Below are 16,956 nucleotides of genomic sequence, written 5' to 3'. Positions count from 1 at the left end.
CAGTGGGGCTGTTCTTATGTTCTTATGATAGTATGGATTTAGTTAAAGTTCCTAAAACCTACCAGACTACAAGTCTTTCATAATGCTTTATTACAAGAAGTTCATTTTCTGATTAAACAGCCATTATTTTTGAATTTTTTAAATGATATGTTTTTTGCTGTAATATTTTATCTTGTTTTTAGGAAATGTGTTTAGTAAAGTTAATGTTCAGAACCAACAGCCCTGTATTCAAATATTAAATTGTGGGCTTGAGGAGCCAGTTGGCTGGGAAAATACCTTATACAATATGACTCAATTGGGGATGACCAAAAATTGTCCCTTTTTTGTACTGCTTCTCTGTGAAGAGCATAACAGAAGATATGCAAGGGCCACAAAATGGTTTCAGTCTCTAATTAAAAACTGTTAGTGTTGCTGTACGATGATAATATGGCCCCTTATCTTCATGACACAAGTAAGTCTATTATTGATAAAATTACATTTTGAAGATTTCTCTAAGGAGGGAAAAATCGGTGTTAAATTATAACAAAATTCAGACTGTCATGAGTCTAGTAGTACCTTAAAGATCAACAGATGTAACAATTAAAAAAAATTAATATTAATTTCCTCTTAGATTTAAAATACAGGTGGACCCCCATATACACAGATCCTGTATCTGCAGATTCACTTATTCATGGATCAGGCTCAGTCCCGTCCCCCCAGTGCATACCCCTCAAACACACCCCCTCCAGGCTTACTCAAGCCTCCCAATGCCTTATAAGGCGTTAAAAACATCACTTCCGGCAAGGGATGGATAGCCTCTGCTGAGCTCAGAAGCACCTCCGGGAAGCAGTGAGGGAAGCAGAGTTCCCCTCTCCTCCAGAGGGGGTGGCAGCCCCCAGTACCATGGGGGCATTTTCCGTATCTGCAGCTATCCACAGGGGAAGGGGAGTGTTCTGAAACAGAATGCCTGTGCATAAGGGGGCATACCTGTGCATTCAGAACAATGGATTATCTCAGTGGTGTTGGTTTAACATAAGAACATAAGAACAGCCCCACTGGATCAGGCCAAAGGCCCATCTAGTCCAGCTTCCTGTATCTCACAGTGGCCCACCAAATGCCCCAGGAAGCACACCAGATAACAAGAGACCTCATCCTGGTGCCCTCCCTTGCATCTGGCATTCTGACATAACCCATTTCTAAAATCAGGAGGTTGCGCATACACATCATGGCTTGTACCCCATATTGGATTTTTCCTCCAGAAACTTGTCCAATCCCCTTTTAAAGGCATCTAGGCTAGACGCCAGCACCACATCCTGTGGCAAGGAGTTCCACAGACCGACCACACGCTGAGTAAAGAAATATTTTCTTTTGTCTGTCCTAACCCTCCCAACACTCAATTTTAATGGATGTCCTCTGGTTCTGGTGTTATGTGAGAATGTAAAGAGCATCTCCCTATCCACTCTGTCCATCCCCTGCATAATTTTGTATGTCTCAATCATGTCCCCCCTCAAGCATCTCTTTCCTAGGCTGAAGAGGCCCAAACGCCGTAGCCTTTCCTCATAAGGAAGGTGCCCCAGCCCCGTAATCATCTTAGTCGCTCTCTTTTGCACCTTTTCCATTTCCACTATGTCTTTTTTGAGATGCAGCGATCAGAACTGGACACAATACTCCAGGTGTGGCCTTACCATAGATTTGTACAACGGCATTATAATACTAGACGTTTTGTTCTCAATACCCTTCCTAATGATCCCAAGCATAGAATTGGCCTTCTTCACTGCCGCCGCACATTTATTAAAACTAATCTTCCCTAGGTATCAGATTTTGATGGGTTAACATTTCATTATCTAAGGAAGGTCTTTCCAGAATTCAATTTTCAAATAATGTCATCAGCTTATGTAAAAGCATGTAAAAGCACATGAAGATTCCAGTAGATCACTTGCTTATCTGTTATACAATATGTATTATACTGTTTCTTTTATGTAGCCCCCAGAGACCAATTTTTCGCTAGAATACTTATTTATATCCCTCTTCTCTCTTTTCACAAAAGAGGCCCAAAACAGCTAACAACCAAAGTCAAATAGACTGCAATAATAATAATTTAAAATGCAAGCTAAAATACAAAGCATAACAATAAAAGCAACAACCGACCATAAATCACTATAAGAGAAAGCCATACTTCGGAAGGTTTCAAGCAGAACTGACTCTGACAAAAATGTGTGGTTTATTGTCCGCTCTAGATAAATACGCCTTATTCAAAGTAGCTTTTTATGTGGCAGCTGTGAAAATTAAAAGCTGGATCTAATCTGGTGCAGGTAGGCTCTGTGTCTCATATGGACAAGATTGGTTTTAGGATTTTGTGAAGACTTTAGATCAGTGGTTCTCAAACTGGTGGGTGCTTCTACCAGCCAGGGAATCACTTAGGTCTGGCTCCTTATGGAGCAGGGACGGGGGGATTGCAGCAACGCAATCCCCAGAGTTTGTCCAATTCCCTTTTAAAGGTTGCACTTCCTGTTCCTTCTGCATCAGTGTTAAATTTGAAATAGCACCTATAAGGATGCTAACAGCCCTATCCCCTGGTGATGTGTAGGGCCACTGATGCAGCATCTGCTGCATCCTGCATGCCAGCAGAAGACCAGGCTGACCAGGAGACATAAGTGAAGAATATTTTTCTTACCAATCTGGCCTCTGCCTAGTTTGCTGTTTGACTACTCAGATCTTTGCCAGCTCTACATGTGACTCTGGAGAATAGCAAGGGGCATATCAGGCCCAGGAAAGGAGTATGGGATTCTGCGACTACAAGAGCCACCAAAATCCACATTTGTCCCACCATGATTTGCCCCCACTGCCAGTAAAACCATGCCACTAACTGATCTGCTATGCACTGCTGGTGGTGTAAGGCCTGCCATGCCTTGCACTGGCTGCAGCAGGCCGCAGAGTCGTTGCCATGATGGAAGACTGCTTGGTACACCAGTGGACCTTGGGGTCTGCCAGCATACAATGCAGACCGGATGTGGCCATAAGGTTGCAATCTCTATGCACTTGCTGGGAAGCGTGCCCTATTGAATTCAATGGGACATCTGAGTAAACATGCATAGGATTGCACTGCAAATAAATATGGCTATTTAAATATGAACATAGTTACAGGCAACCATTCAAAAACTGAAGAACATTTTTTGGATTTTGTCCCTTGTTTATAGATGATCAACATCACCAACAGCAGTCCCGGACAATTGGTAAGCCACTGCCAACCCTGCCGACCCAGTCGATACCTACACCGAAGAAGCTGCACTCTTTGCCAACACCATCTGCTTTTGCAAGGTCAAAAATACCGCCTAAACCAAGGGAGTGCACTGATGAGGAGGTAACTATTGCAGACAAATCAGACCAATCATTAGATACAAAGGCATGTCAGCCCCAGAAACAAACTCTATACTTTTAAGTGGTATTCTGGCCCACATTGTTAGTGGCCAATTCTATGCAGCACACCTCTGGCACTCCAGCCCCACTGGTGGCAGACACCCAGTGCCAGCGGAGAGGCCAGCGCCAGTTAGCACTGGGCCTCAGTGCCAGAAAGATGCACTGCAAGAGTGCTGGGTGGTGAGCATTCCTGCCAGGCAGCAGGGAGGCTTTTTGGGGTGGGGGAAGGGAAGGGGGGAGGCAGATTGGGGGCAGAACTCGGTGAAGGGAGAGAGGACTGGTGGATGGATAGGGCCAGGGAGAGGGGCAGGGACAGCCGCAGAGTCAGACCATTGGTTGCCGTCTGTGGTAGCCAGCCAGCAGTGCTCAGAAGTCCATTTCAGGAAAAAGCTGAACCGCCACTTTCTGAACTCACTAGAATTTTTTTTAAAGGGCAGCTCCACATACAGCATGTTACAGAACCTACTTTGAGAAATTATACCTAACAATGGCAGCTCCCTTAAAATCTGAGATAGTCTCTTTGTAAGTAGTCCCTTCCATATGGGAGGTGACACAGGGACTTGGTGCAGTACCTTTTTTCTGTGGTGGCCTAATAACGTTTTGAAATCAGTTGTCTATTTGCCACATTTTTACCCTGGAAGTCTTTCAGAGGTATGAAAGTTTTACTGACAGGGCAATGCTTCTAGGTCTATATGCTACGGTTAAAGTCTGTGATTTTTCAATTAACTGTAAATTGATTGATTGTTTGATTTGATTGATGCTTTTAGAGCATTTTTAAAAAATTAAGCCATTTCTGCCCAACATTGCATATATGCAACAGGGATCAAATGTGTACACCTTTGGGCTGGACACAAATGGGTTAAGCAAAATTTTAAAAATTCAGATGAAGTAAATAAAGTAAATACTAACAGATATAAAACAGAACATATAGAGAAGGGTAAAGAATCCAATGGGGAACATGTTCTTCGTGGGGCTGTAAAACTGAAGTACTTTCAGCAAAGAGATGTCATCCCTATAACAAGATGACTGCCTTTTAATGACCTACCACTGGCATCAATTGACACTATCACTAAGGATGCATTATTTAGCCACAGGCATGATCCAGCCAAAAGTAGACTCTTTTAAGTCTCATTTATGTCAAAGGAAAAATGTTGAGGATGTGCTGAAATCTCTGCATTGAAATTAAGGGTGGAGGGAATGCTTATCTTTGGTTTGATCATGCCATATATTATACATGAAAAATAGGACTCTCTCTTAATTCATCTCTGCATTTCCTCAGGCAGATTATGTTGTACCTGTAGATGATGAAGAAGATAATTATATTGAACCTACAGATGAAAGCTCTTCCCAGTCTATTAAGCGTAAGAATTTGGAATGTTTTATCTCAGGGGTGTCCAAACTTTTTGGCGGGCGGGGCCTCATCATCTCTCTGATACTGGGGGGAAAAAAAAAGAATTAATTTACATTTAAAATTTGAATAAATTTACATAACTGACTATATTAGAGATGGAACTTATATGAATGAATGAAGGTCTTGCAATAGTTCAAGGCCTATAAAAGGTTTTGTACAAAGCAAAGCTGGCCTTTCCTTCACTGCCACTGCTGCATCACAGACGAGAAACAGAAAGCAGTGGAGGGAGCCCACAGCTCCCACAGCTCACACGAGAGGTCAAACAGTTGCCCTCATGCTGAGAACAATTGCATCAGGCCAGTACGGGCTCATTGGAGGCCAGTCTATGGAGGGCCAGAGGCTCATTGGAGACTGGGGGCTCCCTAAGGGCCAGATTGGGAGTCCCTGAGGGCTGCAAGTGGCCCCCGGGCCAGGGTTTGGGCACCCTTGTTTTATCCAATGGAAACACAACGAGAGGATCTGCTTGGCCAAGCCAACCCTAGGGTTTTCAGGATCAGTGACAGTGGTAGCTCCCAATGCAGAAGGTGCCCAGTGTGGAGCTTTGCCCCCGGGATCCAGAGTGCCCTGGTACCAGCACTAGTGAAGGTGGAAGGAAAGATGGCTTACTATTTAGTGGTAAAATGTAGAGACAGGAGAAAAATGGTATGGGCTTTGGAGAAGGAATGAGAGTAAACAAGTGCCTCATCTTGGACTTTAGAGATACCTTTTGTGCATTTTTCAAACATTTCCTAAAACCATGAGGACTAGATTATTTGTTTTTGGAATAATATTCTTGGGAGCCTGCACATGGTGCTGGATTCTGCTTCAGTCTGTTTACACTTGTCCATTTCTCTGAATAGTATCCTTGCACGCTGGCATTTCTTGTGCAGCAAAAGTACAAAGAGAAACTGGTCACATTTTTGGCTACAGCAAACATCTCATTTCGCCATCCTTAGTTTGCAAGAGTGTGACATTTGTATGTTTGCTTTGTCTCATTAAGCTCCAGTGGTGAACAGATCTATCAAGCCCACATCCAAACTTGATCCTCCCTGCTCTTCAGTGTTGCCTCCTGTTCCTGAGTCATCTTCCATGCAAGGTATGAAGACATTGGTCTGGAGATAATGAAAATATTGCAGAAACATGATGCATTGATGAATATCTTAAGTCAATAGTGTTCTCCAACTATGTATCATGGCACCTTTGGGCATCTCAAGGCACAATTTGGGGAGACGTGAAGCCGCACTTCCCTGAACTCGAAGCCTTCAGAGGCAAGGGGAACACAGCTCCCCTTGCCTCCCAATGCTTTTATGAGCCCTATAGAGGCTGCATGCATGTGTGCGCAGCCTCTGAAGATCTCAAAAAATGACCTGAGTGCTGTTCTGTGAACTCTTGCACAAGTGTGGGCGGAAGCCTTCACACAGTGCAGTGATTCAATATATCAGGTATACATCATATTCCAAGAAACATGGTGAACAGGAAAGATACAGGCTGTGGCATATAAATTCCAGGGACCTGTAAAAAGAGCTTCTGCAAAGTCTTATGGCAGCAGTTGTGCAAATGGAGGAACCACTATGGTTATGGTATCACGTCTCTCATGCACTCCTCTTCTGCTAAACTGGAAATAGGCTTTCTGGGATCACAGGAGCCTTTCCACTAGCATCAGAACCTATAGGTAAAGATGGTTATATGCAAGACACATGTGTGCTAATCTTCTCTATGTTGTGGCATACCTGGGCCTGCTCAGATGTGCGCTCAGGAGCAGTCCCTGGAGATTTTAGCAGCTTGTCAAAAACATGGTGGCAACTGCCATGTTTGGAGCTCTGCAGAAGAGAATCCATTTTTATATGGAGCCTACACCCTAGTGACTGGCAGCAACAGCCTAGTGACTGCACCCCACTGTGCAGATGGACTGGGGAAATTGGAGACAGCTGAAGGATTATTCACATGGCTAAAAGTCAGTCCTGGTTGCACAGCAAATTCCGTATATCATGCAGCTTGCCATGCAGCAAAGTTGGGGAGGGGCTGTGGCTCAGTAGTAGGGTACATTCTTTGCATGCAAAATATCCCAGGTTTGGTTCCTGGCACCTTCAGAAAGGGAAAGGAACAACCTGTGTCTGGAACTCCAGAGATCTAGTGCCAGTCAGCATTGGCAACATGGAGCCACATCAACCAAAGGTCTGACATGGTTTAAAGCAGCGTAATCTGCTCAAAGTAAGCATCTGTTCAGTTCATTTTCAGCTCACGATTAGCCAGATTGTTCACTGAATATCATTTGGGCCTCTTGATGGGAAATTCAGATAACCACTTTGCTGCTTGGCTAGTTGTAAAGCAGGTTACATTTTTTACTGCATGCCCAGGGCCCATTTTTGGCTCATAAATTATCCCTGAACCTTTGCTGCTGCTAACAGAGATAAGATACCACTTTGTATCTCTGTTACAGGCTTCATTAAGTCTACACAGTGTAAACAAACCACATCAGAGAGCATATCTTTTTTTCCTATGTACATTCCAAGCTACTTTCCGTAATATTGTGTCCTCTTATTTCAATATTGCTTTTCAATAAAACAGCACCCCCTGGTGGGTATTAATATTAAGCCTATGCCTCTTCCATCCTTTCTCTGAAATGGGAAGCTGATATACAGTATCATCAGTAAGCATAGATTTGAACCCTTAGCTACGCTGGGGTTTTTCGAACCACTTCCATCTAATAGTGAGCAGAATCTTACCAAGAAACAGTCCAGCTTGCAAGACAGAACCTTTCCAAAGTTTGAACAGCTCAGAAAAGCCTTTGGATAAAAGTGCATGGATCCCCAAGGCCATCACAACTGGACCGAATGTATTCAAAAGCCGTTCTGTGTTATCCCTATAGGTATTTGTCTTGCTAGTATTTAGGAGAAACTAGTATCACTTTCAGCTCATTCCTATCCTTTCTGCACCCCTGCCACAGATACAAAAGGTTTGCAGATACAAAAAGTTCTGAGCAAAAAAGGTTTGCTCTTTCTCCAGTGAAGGAAGATGTGGATTAGGAGGTTGAGGAGGGGGAATGTGGAATTATTTCCCCTCAACCTTCTGTAAGCCCCTCAACCACCAATTGGTCTCTCTGGACCTGCTCCAGTTTAGTAGCTGGCACAGTCTGAGGAGAAGCAAGCACTGGGCAGCCTCAAAAAAAAAGGGATAGGATCCAGTATGCACCATTGCGGATGGATCTGCCCCTCCTGCCACCTCTCTGCCCGTGTTCGGCCCCCCTGCCTTCTCACCCCTTACCCTCAACACTTACTGCTGGTGGCAGCTGCTCCAGATTCTGCCGCCACACACAACACCTCTGTGGTCTCTCCAACAGCAGGATGGAAACATGCAGCTCTGCACACTTCCATTAAGCCATTTACAATGACCATAAAGCAAACCCTGCCACCGGAACACTAGTTCCAGTGGCTAGGAAGGATGCTAGGGTTGGGCCATTTATGTGCAACAGTCTGCCACCATGCAACTAGATTAAAATTTGTTAGCACATGAATAACAAATAATAATATGGGGAGATGTAGCATGCTGTTCCACTAAATTGCATGGAGTCTCTCACTGCCATCTGTGGCTTGTGTCTGACAAAGTGGCTTTTTCAGTCTGCCACAACCATGTAAATAGCTGCAACCATGCAGATGGCTCTAAAAAATGTAGACCACTAATTCTAACCACTTTCCCACTTTTTAGAATAATCTATGAGTGTCAAATGTTATTTTTTAAAGCTAAACCTCATTTTGATATACCTTCTTTTTATTACTCCTATAACTAATTTTGTGTGTGGGAGTGTTCACTTTATATCTCTAACTGCAGAATATTTTTGTTTTCAGATGTGTATGAAATTCCTGAGGAAGATGTAAGACCACGCATCTATATATTTAATTTTTTTAAAAAAATGCTTAAGTGTGAAACCACAGAGTTCCATTTGGGCAAGGGCATCATGTTTTCAGTCTCATATGGGATCATCAACTATACTTGTGATTTGCTTCTTATTTATACAGTACCTCACTGCTTTGTCCCAAAGGCTGTCAGAGCAACTCTCAAAGAAATTAAAACAAACTGTTCAATATGCAACACAATAAAAAAAAACATAGCAGAGTAGCAGCAACTTAAGCAAAAAACTAACCAGGAGGACTTAAAAACAGAAGATTGAAAATGCCTGGGTGAAAAGGAGGTCTTCACCTGGAGCCAAAAGGAAATCCAAGCCCCATGTCAGCCAAGCTTCCTTGGAGAGAGTATTCCTGAGTTAGGGCTTTTCTGGTTGTGGTGCCCCATCCCAGGTCACCACCAGTGTCCCCTCTGGAGGACCCACAGAAGGACCTCCTATTCTTGGGCCCCACCACCATTTTTTCCAGGACAGATCTGCAATTATGGTGGCTATAGACACCAACAGACTTGCACAGATGCCCACTTCTCCTCATTCCCAAGGGACATCGGAAAAACTTCTTATTTCATAGATGTATCTAGTTTGGCTGTGTGGCAAGATGTCTCTAGTAAAGCATCCTCCTTGCTAACCCTTCTGTGTATCTGCACTACTTAGACCTTGATGGTTTGCCCTTCACTGCTTGTGGAGTTTTAAAAGGGCTGGTAGGGTTGTTGGACTTCTTTTCAACAGCAGTATCCCAACAGGTACTATTTCCCTTGGAAAAGATGACTCCATTAAAATATATAAACGGTTCATAGATTCAGAATGATTCATGTACAGTAATTGTTTTAAAATATTAAAGGCTGTCAGAAAGAAAGCTAAAGCTGTAATATTTGTAGGGTACTTCACAGAAAAATGTTTAATTCTTCCGTTCAGTGAAGAATTGGGACTACTCCCAAATACTGCTGTTCTGGATGATACTTCCCTGCTGCTGTTCTGTGTGATCATCTTGGTTGCAGAAAAGTATTCCAGGAGCAATTTAGCAAAAGAAAAATGCAACTGACTTTCTTGAATTATCTTTTGAAATTTGATATGATAGATATTTTTGGATCCAGCAATAATTCATGTCTGGCTATTTCAACATACATATCCTGTATTTTGATAGTATAGACTTGCTGAATGTAGCAGAGAAATATTCTCTAAGAAATACAACTATCCAAAACATAATTTTCGAATGCCTGCACTAAATAATTAATGGCTCATTTTTTTCCCTAGCAGGAAATAGCATCTCCCACATTACCCAGGTAAATAATTACAATGAGAACCAATACAAAATGTATAGTAAAAATATTTTCACAGCCAATTTTCTTTTCAAGGAATGACCACCTAATCTAGGTGCTTAAGCCGCGCCAGTATTATGGTTTTTTATTGTTTTTAATGTCTTTTTATATATGTGTATATTTTATGTTTTATATGTTTTTAACTGTGAGCCACCTTGGGTGTCCTTCATTGGACAGAAAGGCAGAATATAAATAAATAAATGAAGAAAATAAAATAAAGTTATTAAGTGGGAAGTACAATGTACTAGTTAGTGTGAGTGACTGAGATATGATTCCATGGCCTTCAGGACTATGACCTGAACTATTTAATTAGTGCAGATAGGATGCATCCTGAAATCATATACTAATCCAGGGATTCTTAACCCAGGGTATCCATACCCCTTGGCAGTGTAGGAACCAAATGATGGGGATATGGAACTCAATCTCTGAACAATTAAAGAAAATTGCTGTTAGATTAGATTACACAGGCCAACACACATTTTGCTTCCTTAAAAATTACACCAATTTCTGTGTATATTTGGGGTGCCGATTCAAAAAATGGCATCTGTTTTGCCCTATCGCGTCTAGTTTTGGAGACACGGCATAGCCTCTTTAGTGAATGGTTCAAGCAGCTTTCTCATGAGGAAGCCTATACCATGGCTGCTTGAACCATTCACTAATGAGGCTATACTATATGTCCAAAACTAGAAGTGATAGGGCAAAACGGATGCCATTTTTTGAATCGGCACCCCAAATTCATATCAAACCACCATAAAGTTTGGGAAAAACTTTTCTGACCCTCAATTTTGTATGCCTGTGTTATTAACTATCACTATTATCTATATGAATTGAGGCGTTCTGTTCCTAGCTATCCATATGTAAAGTAAAACCAAGCTATTGACATCTTTTGAAGTCCTACTGGTTCCTAATAGGACTGGTGGTGATGATGATTTTGATAGTCTGGCAAAGAGGATATGGGGACATATTGAGCAATCCATTTGTAGTCTATAATTGTAAAAATAACCTTTTTTTTTACCCTTGCTCTAACCCTTTAGTTAGAAGCTAGAAAGCCTTATCAAGCTGTATTTAGCTTATAGTGCAGGGATGCCCAAACCCCAGCCCTGGGGCCACTTGCGGCCCTCAAGGCCTCTCAATGCGCCCTCAGGGAGCCCCCAGTCTCCAATGAGCTTCTTGCCCTCTGGAGATTTGTTGGAGCCCGCACTGGCCTGATGCAACTGCTCTCAGCGTAAAGGCGACTGTTTGACCTCTCACATGAGCTGTGGGATGAGGGCTTCCTCCACTGCTTGCTGTTTCACATCTGTGATGCAGTAGCAGCAGCAAAGGAAAGGCTAGCCTTGCTTTGTGCAAGGCCCTTTATAGGCCTTGAGCTATTGCAAGTGCTTTATTCATTCATATAAGTTCATCTTTATATTCATTTATGTAAACTTATGTAAATTTATTGAAAATTTTAAATGTAAATTAATTATTTTTCCCCCGGCCCCCAGCACAGTGTCAGAGAGATGATGTGGCCCTCCTGCCAAAAACTGTGGACACCCCTGTTATAGTACAATGCATATGCATATGTTCTCAAAAGTAAGGCCCATTAAATTCAATATAACTTACTTGCAGAGAAGTGCTCTTACCTGCAAGCAAGACCCACTAAAATACATAGGATTTCAGAGTAGGATATACATAGGATTGTACTGTTAATCAGTGGAACAAGAAAGACAGGGAAAATATCATAGAAGTACATTGCAAACCTCTCACAACATCCTTGGCTTTCAACAAAGTATCTGGAATAATAGTGAGAAGGCTACTCAGAAATCTAAATTCACAAAAGATGAGCAATGACTCTAGACTGCTTGACATGTAATGGAGACATTCTTTCCCAATGTCTGCATAAGAAGTAACACATGTATGAGTGACTTTTCTGATTTATGAGATGGAGCAATGAAATCTGGGATACAGCACACACAGGGCGCAATCCTAACCCCTTATGCCTGTGCTTTCCAGCACTGACATAAGGGCAATGCAGCTCTGAGGTAAGGGAACAAACCTTTCCTTACTTTGAGGAGGCCTCTGTGAGTGACACCCAACTGCAGGATGCAGCACACGTCCCACTGGCACCACTATTCCAGTGCTGGAAAGCACTGACGTAAGGGGTTAGGATTGCACTCACAGAGCTGTTGCTTACTACTTTCTCAGTTTCCTTACCTGCATCTTCCTTTGTTTTCATCATTGCTTTCTCAGCCATTGGCAGCAGTAGCCACTCCCATTCTCAGTAGCTTCCTCAGCCCTCCTCCTACCCACACCATCTTGGGCAAGTAAAAGTTACCAGTCTTCAGCATGAGCGTTCGATGATTTTTTCCCTGACCTAACTTGTACCATTTGCATAGGTTCCTGTGGCAAAAATATTTTTGATGCATTTTTCTCCCCATTTCTAATATACACTCTGATTTCCAAGAACATAATTCCTGTGTAATCAAGATGTACCTGTATTCTAGTAGGTGCTCACTGTTTTCTGAATTACACTTGTTACCTTCATTATGTAATACGTGAATTTCTTACTTTTAAGAGGCAGTGCGTTTATCTATAAATCAACCACTCTCAATTATCTATACAAAGTTTGATTTTTGACAGTGGAAGGAGCCATTTTTGTTTCATACTTTTTGTACCACATCTTGCAAGTGTAGCTAGGAGTCAAACAATCCCACGCATGAGCAGAAAGTGCAGACATTCACACATGAAGGAGTTACTAAGTTGTTTCTGAGTGAAGCCCTTCACATCCCTTTGAATTCCACTCCAGAGGGTTCTCCCAGTCTTGATGAGCTCCTTTTTGGGGACACAAGCACTACAGTGAAAAGGAGGAAGGAAAAGTCCTTTTCCATGTGCATAACACTAAATTCAGCCCTTTAGATCATGCCTGTAACCTGTGAATAAATTTATTTGTATTTTACTCCAAAGGATCTCCAAGCCACTTCCTCCAAAACCTGTCCAGAGACCAGGAAGACATTCTAATGGACACACCACAGCGAAAGACACGCCTAAGCCAGACATGTCCAGGTTGGTTATGAGAAGATTTATGCTCAAACTTTACTTCTGTATAACTAGGTAACAAGTATGTCACAAAATGAGGTTCATGTTGAGAATTGATGTGGCATTGGAAATAATGCACTTGAATTGGATGGAGAGCACCAGATTCAAATTCCCACTCATCCCACCAGGTGACCTCAGGCTAGTCACTGCCTCAAAAGCAAACCAACTTCATATGGTTGTTCACCAACTTCACAAACCATGTAGACTCTCCTGAACTCATATGAGGAAGCATGAGATACAAGTGCAACAAGCGCACAAAGCTTGACAACTGCTTGGCTTCATGGAAACAGAATGGTGTAGGATGGGAACTGGAATTTTACAGATCATCCCAGACAGCAGCTTCCCCTCTTCCTCAATTGAATGCTGCAAATTCCGGCAGCAGCAGCAGAAGGCCATTTTCATCTTAAGGCTCTCAGGCATTTGCTGCAGGGAATTAGCCCCCCCCCCCCCCCAATGCATCACAATTTGTTATAATTTTGCCCTGATCTTTGTCAGTCACGTGGACCATCATGCTTCTGGGTGTTCTGAAAGTTATCACTTCAGTAGCTCAGGAACACTATTTGGCTATGCTCTGATAGGCAAAAAAACCCAGCACCCCAGATCATCCCTTTACCACTGCATAGTTCAGCCTAATATTAGTCCTCCCTATACATTCTTTGGTGATACTGACATTTTAACAAAATTGCATATATATATATATATATATATATATATATATATATATATATATATATATATATATTCCATTTTAATTACTGGAGAAAGTTGACTGAAAAATTTTGTTTTCCAGAAACATTTTGCCCGTCCCAAGAAACCGTCCTCCACTAAAAGTAGTAAGTAGTTAACTAACCAGAGGGGGAGGTAGGTTAAAAGATAGTTAATTGCATTCAGCTGAAGGACAGCAAAAAGGAGGGGTTATCTCACATTGTAAAGTCATCAATAAAATCAGTTGCAACTCTTGCACTAATGTTTTGTCCTGGGGAATGTTTAAATATTGTTACAGGGAGACTTGCTTTACTCCTCTTTTTCCCATTTTTAAAGCAAATGGACAATTTTTGGAATTTGCTGCCACAAGATGTTGTGACAGCAGTACCTTAGGTGACTTTCAAAGAGGATTTTGACAAGTTCAGGGAGGCAATGGCCATCAGTGATTTTTTGATGTAGCTGAATAGAACCAGGGTCAAAAGTTCAGTCTGATCCTGAATTCTAGTGGCTAGGGATGGGCAACAGCAGCCAAGACCTTCATGTCCTACTTGTGGTCTTCCTGGAGGCATTTGGCCACTGTGGAAATCAAGATGGTAAACTAGATGAACCATTGCTCTGATCCTGCATGGCTTTTTATGAGTGAGCACATTTCATAAGAAGAGCCCTGTTGGATCAGGTCATATACAAGTTTGCAGAGGAGGCAAAAAACAGTGAATGGTATCCACTGGGCTGGTACAAAAGTACAATTAGAATTCTTCGCACACAGTCCTTCACAAAATGGGTAGGAACTTTTTGAAAATTGGATAAATCACGCTCGATATCATCCAGGGAGAAGCGGGTACATGTATTCTTGAGAGCTAGGACCTCACAAAGAAATTTACTGTCAGGTTGACTATCAGAATCAGTTCACTGAGTGTATTTTTCATTGTTGTTTAATCTAGGTTTTGGCTTTATTGCACACATTTCTTGTTCTGTTACACTAGAAAGTCTGCACAAATCCAGGCTGTTGCTTTGTGGTTTAGCTGCCACTTTCCACAAAGTTGCTGTGGATTCATTAGAGCTACGTATCCTTCTCAATTCTGTCACAATCTGACAAAAACATTTTGATTTCAGGACGATGGCTTTCAAAAGCAAGATGAGGAAAGTAAGTATATTCTAGACTAAGGTTACAATTGAGGGGTCTTTGGTAGCTGTGAACTACCATGATTTTGTTCAGTGTCAGCTAGTGTGCCAATTGTATCCATTTCTGTCTCAGAATTGATCTGGCAACCCATGTCTTGGTCACCTTGTGTTTGGATCGCTGCAATGCAACCCAGAACCATTTTGTTTATTTCTTATTGTGTGAGATTTTTAATGTATATACAGGCGTGCCTCCATATCCGCAGGGATCCCGTTCTGGAAGCCCCCACGGATATGTGAATTCGCAGATATGGGGGGAGTGCCTCCCCCTACCCTCCAGAAGCAAGGGAAGCTCTGCTCCCCTCATCTCTGGAAGGTTTTCTGAGCCCAGCAGAGGCCACACATATCCACCCGCGGCCTCTGCCAGGCATAGAGTTTCACAAAAAACCTGCTGGTTTCACAAAAAACCTGAAGTCACATTTCTTTTTCTCCCTACAGTTATTCTGAGTCCAGCAGTGGCCCCAGGTGGATATCCACAGCTGTGCTGGGCTCAGAAAACCCTCTGAAGGCATGGGGAGCAGAGCTCCCCTTGCCTCCAGAAGGGGACGTACACGGGGGGCCCCGGGGACCTGATCTGATTAAAACTGTATATGGAGTCCCCCAGTATTGTAGCTTACTTTACTTTCTGAACCAACAGTCTTTTTGGTGTGGCTAACTAAATACTGTGCTTGAATATTTAGATCACAGCAGCAATGGTGCTCAGGAATTCAGGGTTCCTTCTGTTGCGATTCCTTCTCCACTGCCAAGGTTTACGTAAGTGACAAAAATATCATCACCTTGCCTTTCTTTAGAACTGCCCCGTGTAATGAGATCTTTAAGCCCTCAGATTACTAGGAACAGTAAAGCAGAAGCTGTCTTGTGCATTATAGAAATGATTGTCAAAAATTAACACTAGTAAAATGCTTGCCCTTATGATGGGTAGGGCATATGGGAAGGAAAGACTTACCGTATTTTTCGCTCCATAAAACACACCTGACCATAAGACGCACCTAGTTTTTAGAGGAGAAAAACAAGGAAAAAATATTCTGAACCAAATAGTGTAATAAAATATTTAATAAACTATAACAGAATAACATTTGAACCATGTAAAGTGAACAGCAGTCAACAGTGGCATTAAGAACCATTATCACTGTCATTAACAAATGGAGAGACTTAAAGGTTTGAGCACTCTAGTTTTCTGGAAACACCAAGAACTCATCATCGCTAGAGTCAGAATTTATGAAGCTCACCAAAGCAGGTGCACACAAATAGGGGATCACATTATCTTTCTGCTACAATGATGTTCTGCCAAATTCCAATCCACTGGGCCTCGTGCCCGCTTAAGGCTGATCAGTCCCCCTTGTGCAACTCACCAGTGCAGCAAGCAAAAATGAGTCCAGTTCCAGTCCACAGATGCCAAGTAAATCAGTCCCATCAATCAGAGTTACCAAATCAGAGTCCAGAACCAATAAACCAAATTACAGTCCAAGGTCAGGTTCCAGGTAGGTCAGTTAAATCCATCAGGGTATCCAAGTCCAGTCACAATCCACAGTCAGATTCCAAATTCAATAAACCCAGTCAGTCTCCTCTCCTACCTCCAACCTGCACTCCTTCAAAACCCACAAACCCTTTCTGCCTCTGGTACTCCTTATATCCCTGAGGGCCCTATTGCCTTCCAGTGGCTGCAGCTGTGCAGCACATTCTGCTGGATGCCCAGGCCTTACCCTTAAAGGGGCCACTGCTGACACCACATCTACCTCCTCACCAGATCTTCCTGGATTCCAATATAAGGGGGGGGGAGCAGATCTCTATACAGACCAGTGCAAAAACAGGGGAAAGGTGTGGGGGAGGTAAGATCTTTGTATAGGCATCACAGCAAGACCAGTGCAAAACCCCTTGCACACAGAACCAACAGATGGAAGTGGGGGGGGGCGCAGATCTCCATACATAGCAGTGCAAAAGCAGGGGAAAAGTGTGGGGCAGGTAAGATCTCTGTATAGGCATCACAGCAA

At 42.6% G+C, this 16,956-nt stretch overlaps 1 protein-coding gene across 1 annotated transcript in view; it reads left to right on the top strand.

The window, feature by feature from the left end:
• The window catches only part of BLNK (B cell linker), a 133,599-nt gene that overhangs the window by 102,346 nt on the left and 14,297 nt on the right, over window positions 1-16,956 (top strand). The window contains exons 9-17 of the mRNA XM_066621427.1: window positions 3,177-3,340; window positions 4,676-4,757; window positions 5,787-5,882; window positions 8,632-8,657; window positions 9,942-9,970; window positions 12,950-13,048; window positions 13,872-13,914; window positions 14,900-14,930; window positions 15,646-15,718. Of these exons, the coding sequence (XP_066477524.1) occupies window positions 3,177-3,340; window positions 4,676-4,757; window positions 5,787-5,882; window positions 8,632-8,657; window positions 9,942-9,970; window positions 12,950-13,048; window positions 13,872-13,914; window positions 14,900-14,930; window positions 15,646-15,718 (643 nt within the window). The remainder of the gene's footprint in view (window positions 1-3,176; window positions 3,341-4,675; window positions 4,758-5,786; window positions 5,883-8,631; window positions 8,658-9,941; window positions 9,971-12,949; window positions 13,049-13,871; window positions 13,915-14,899; window positions 14,931-15,645; window positions 15,719-16,956) is intronic.

Source organism: Tiliqua scincoides, chromosome 3 (genome assembly GCF_035046505.1).
Source record: "Tiliqua scincoides isolate rTilSci1 chromosome 3, rTilSci1.hap2, whole genome shotgun sequence".
Lineage (NCBI taxonomy): Eukaryota > Metazoa > Chordata > Lepidosauria > Squamata > Scincidae > Tiliqua > Tiliqua scincoides.
The sequence above is the reverse complement of the archived record's forward strand: the minus strand, read 5'-3'. Positions and strand labels throughout refer to the sequence as shown.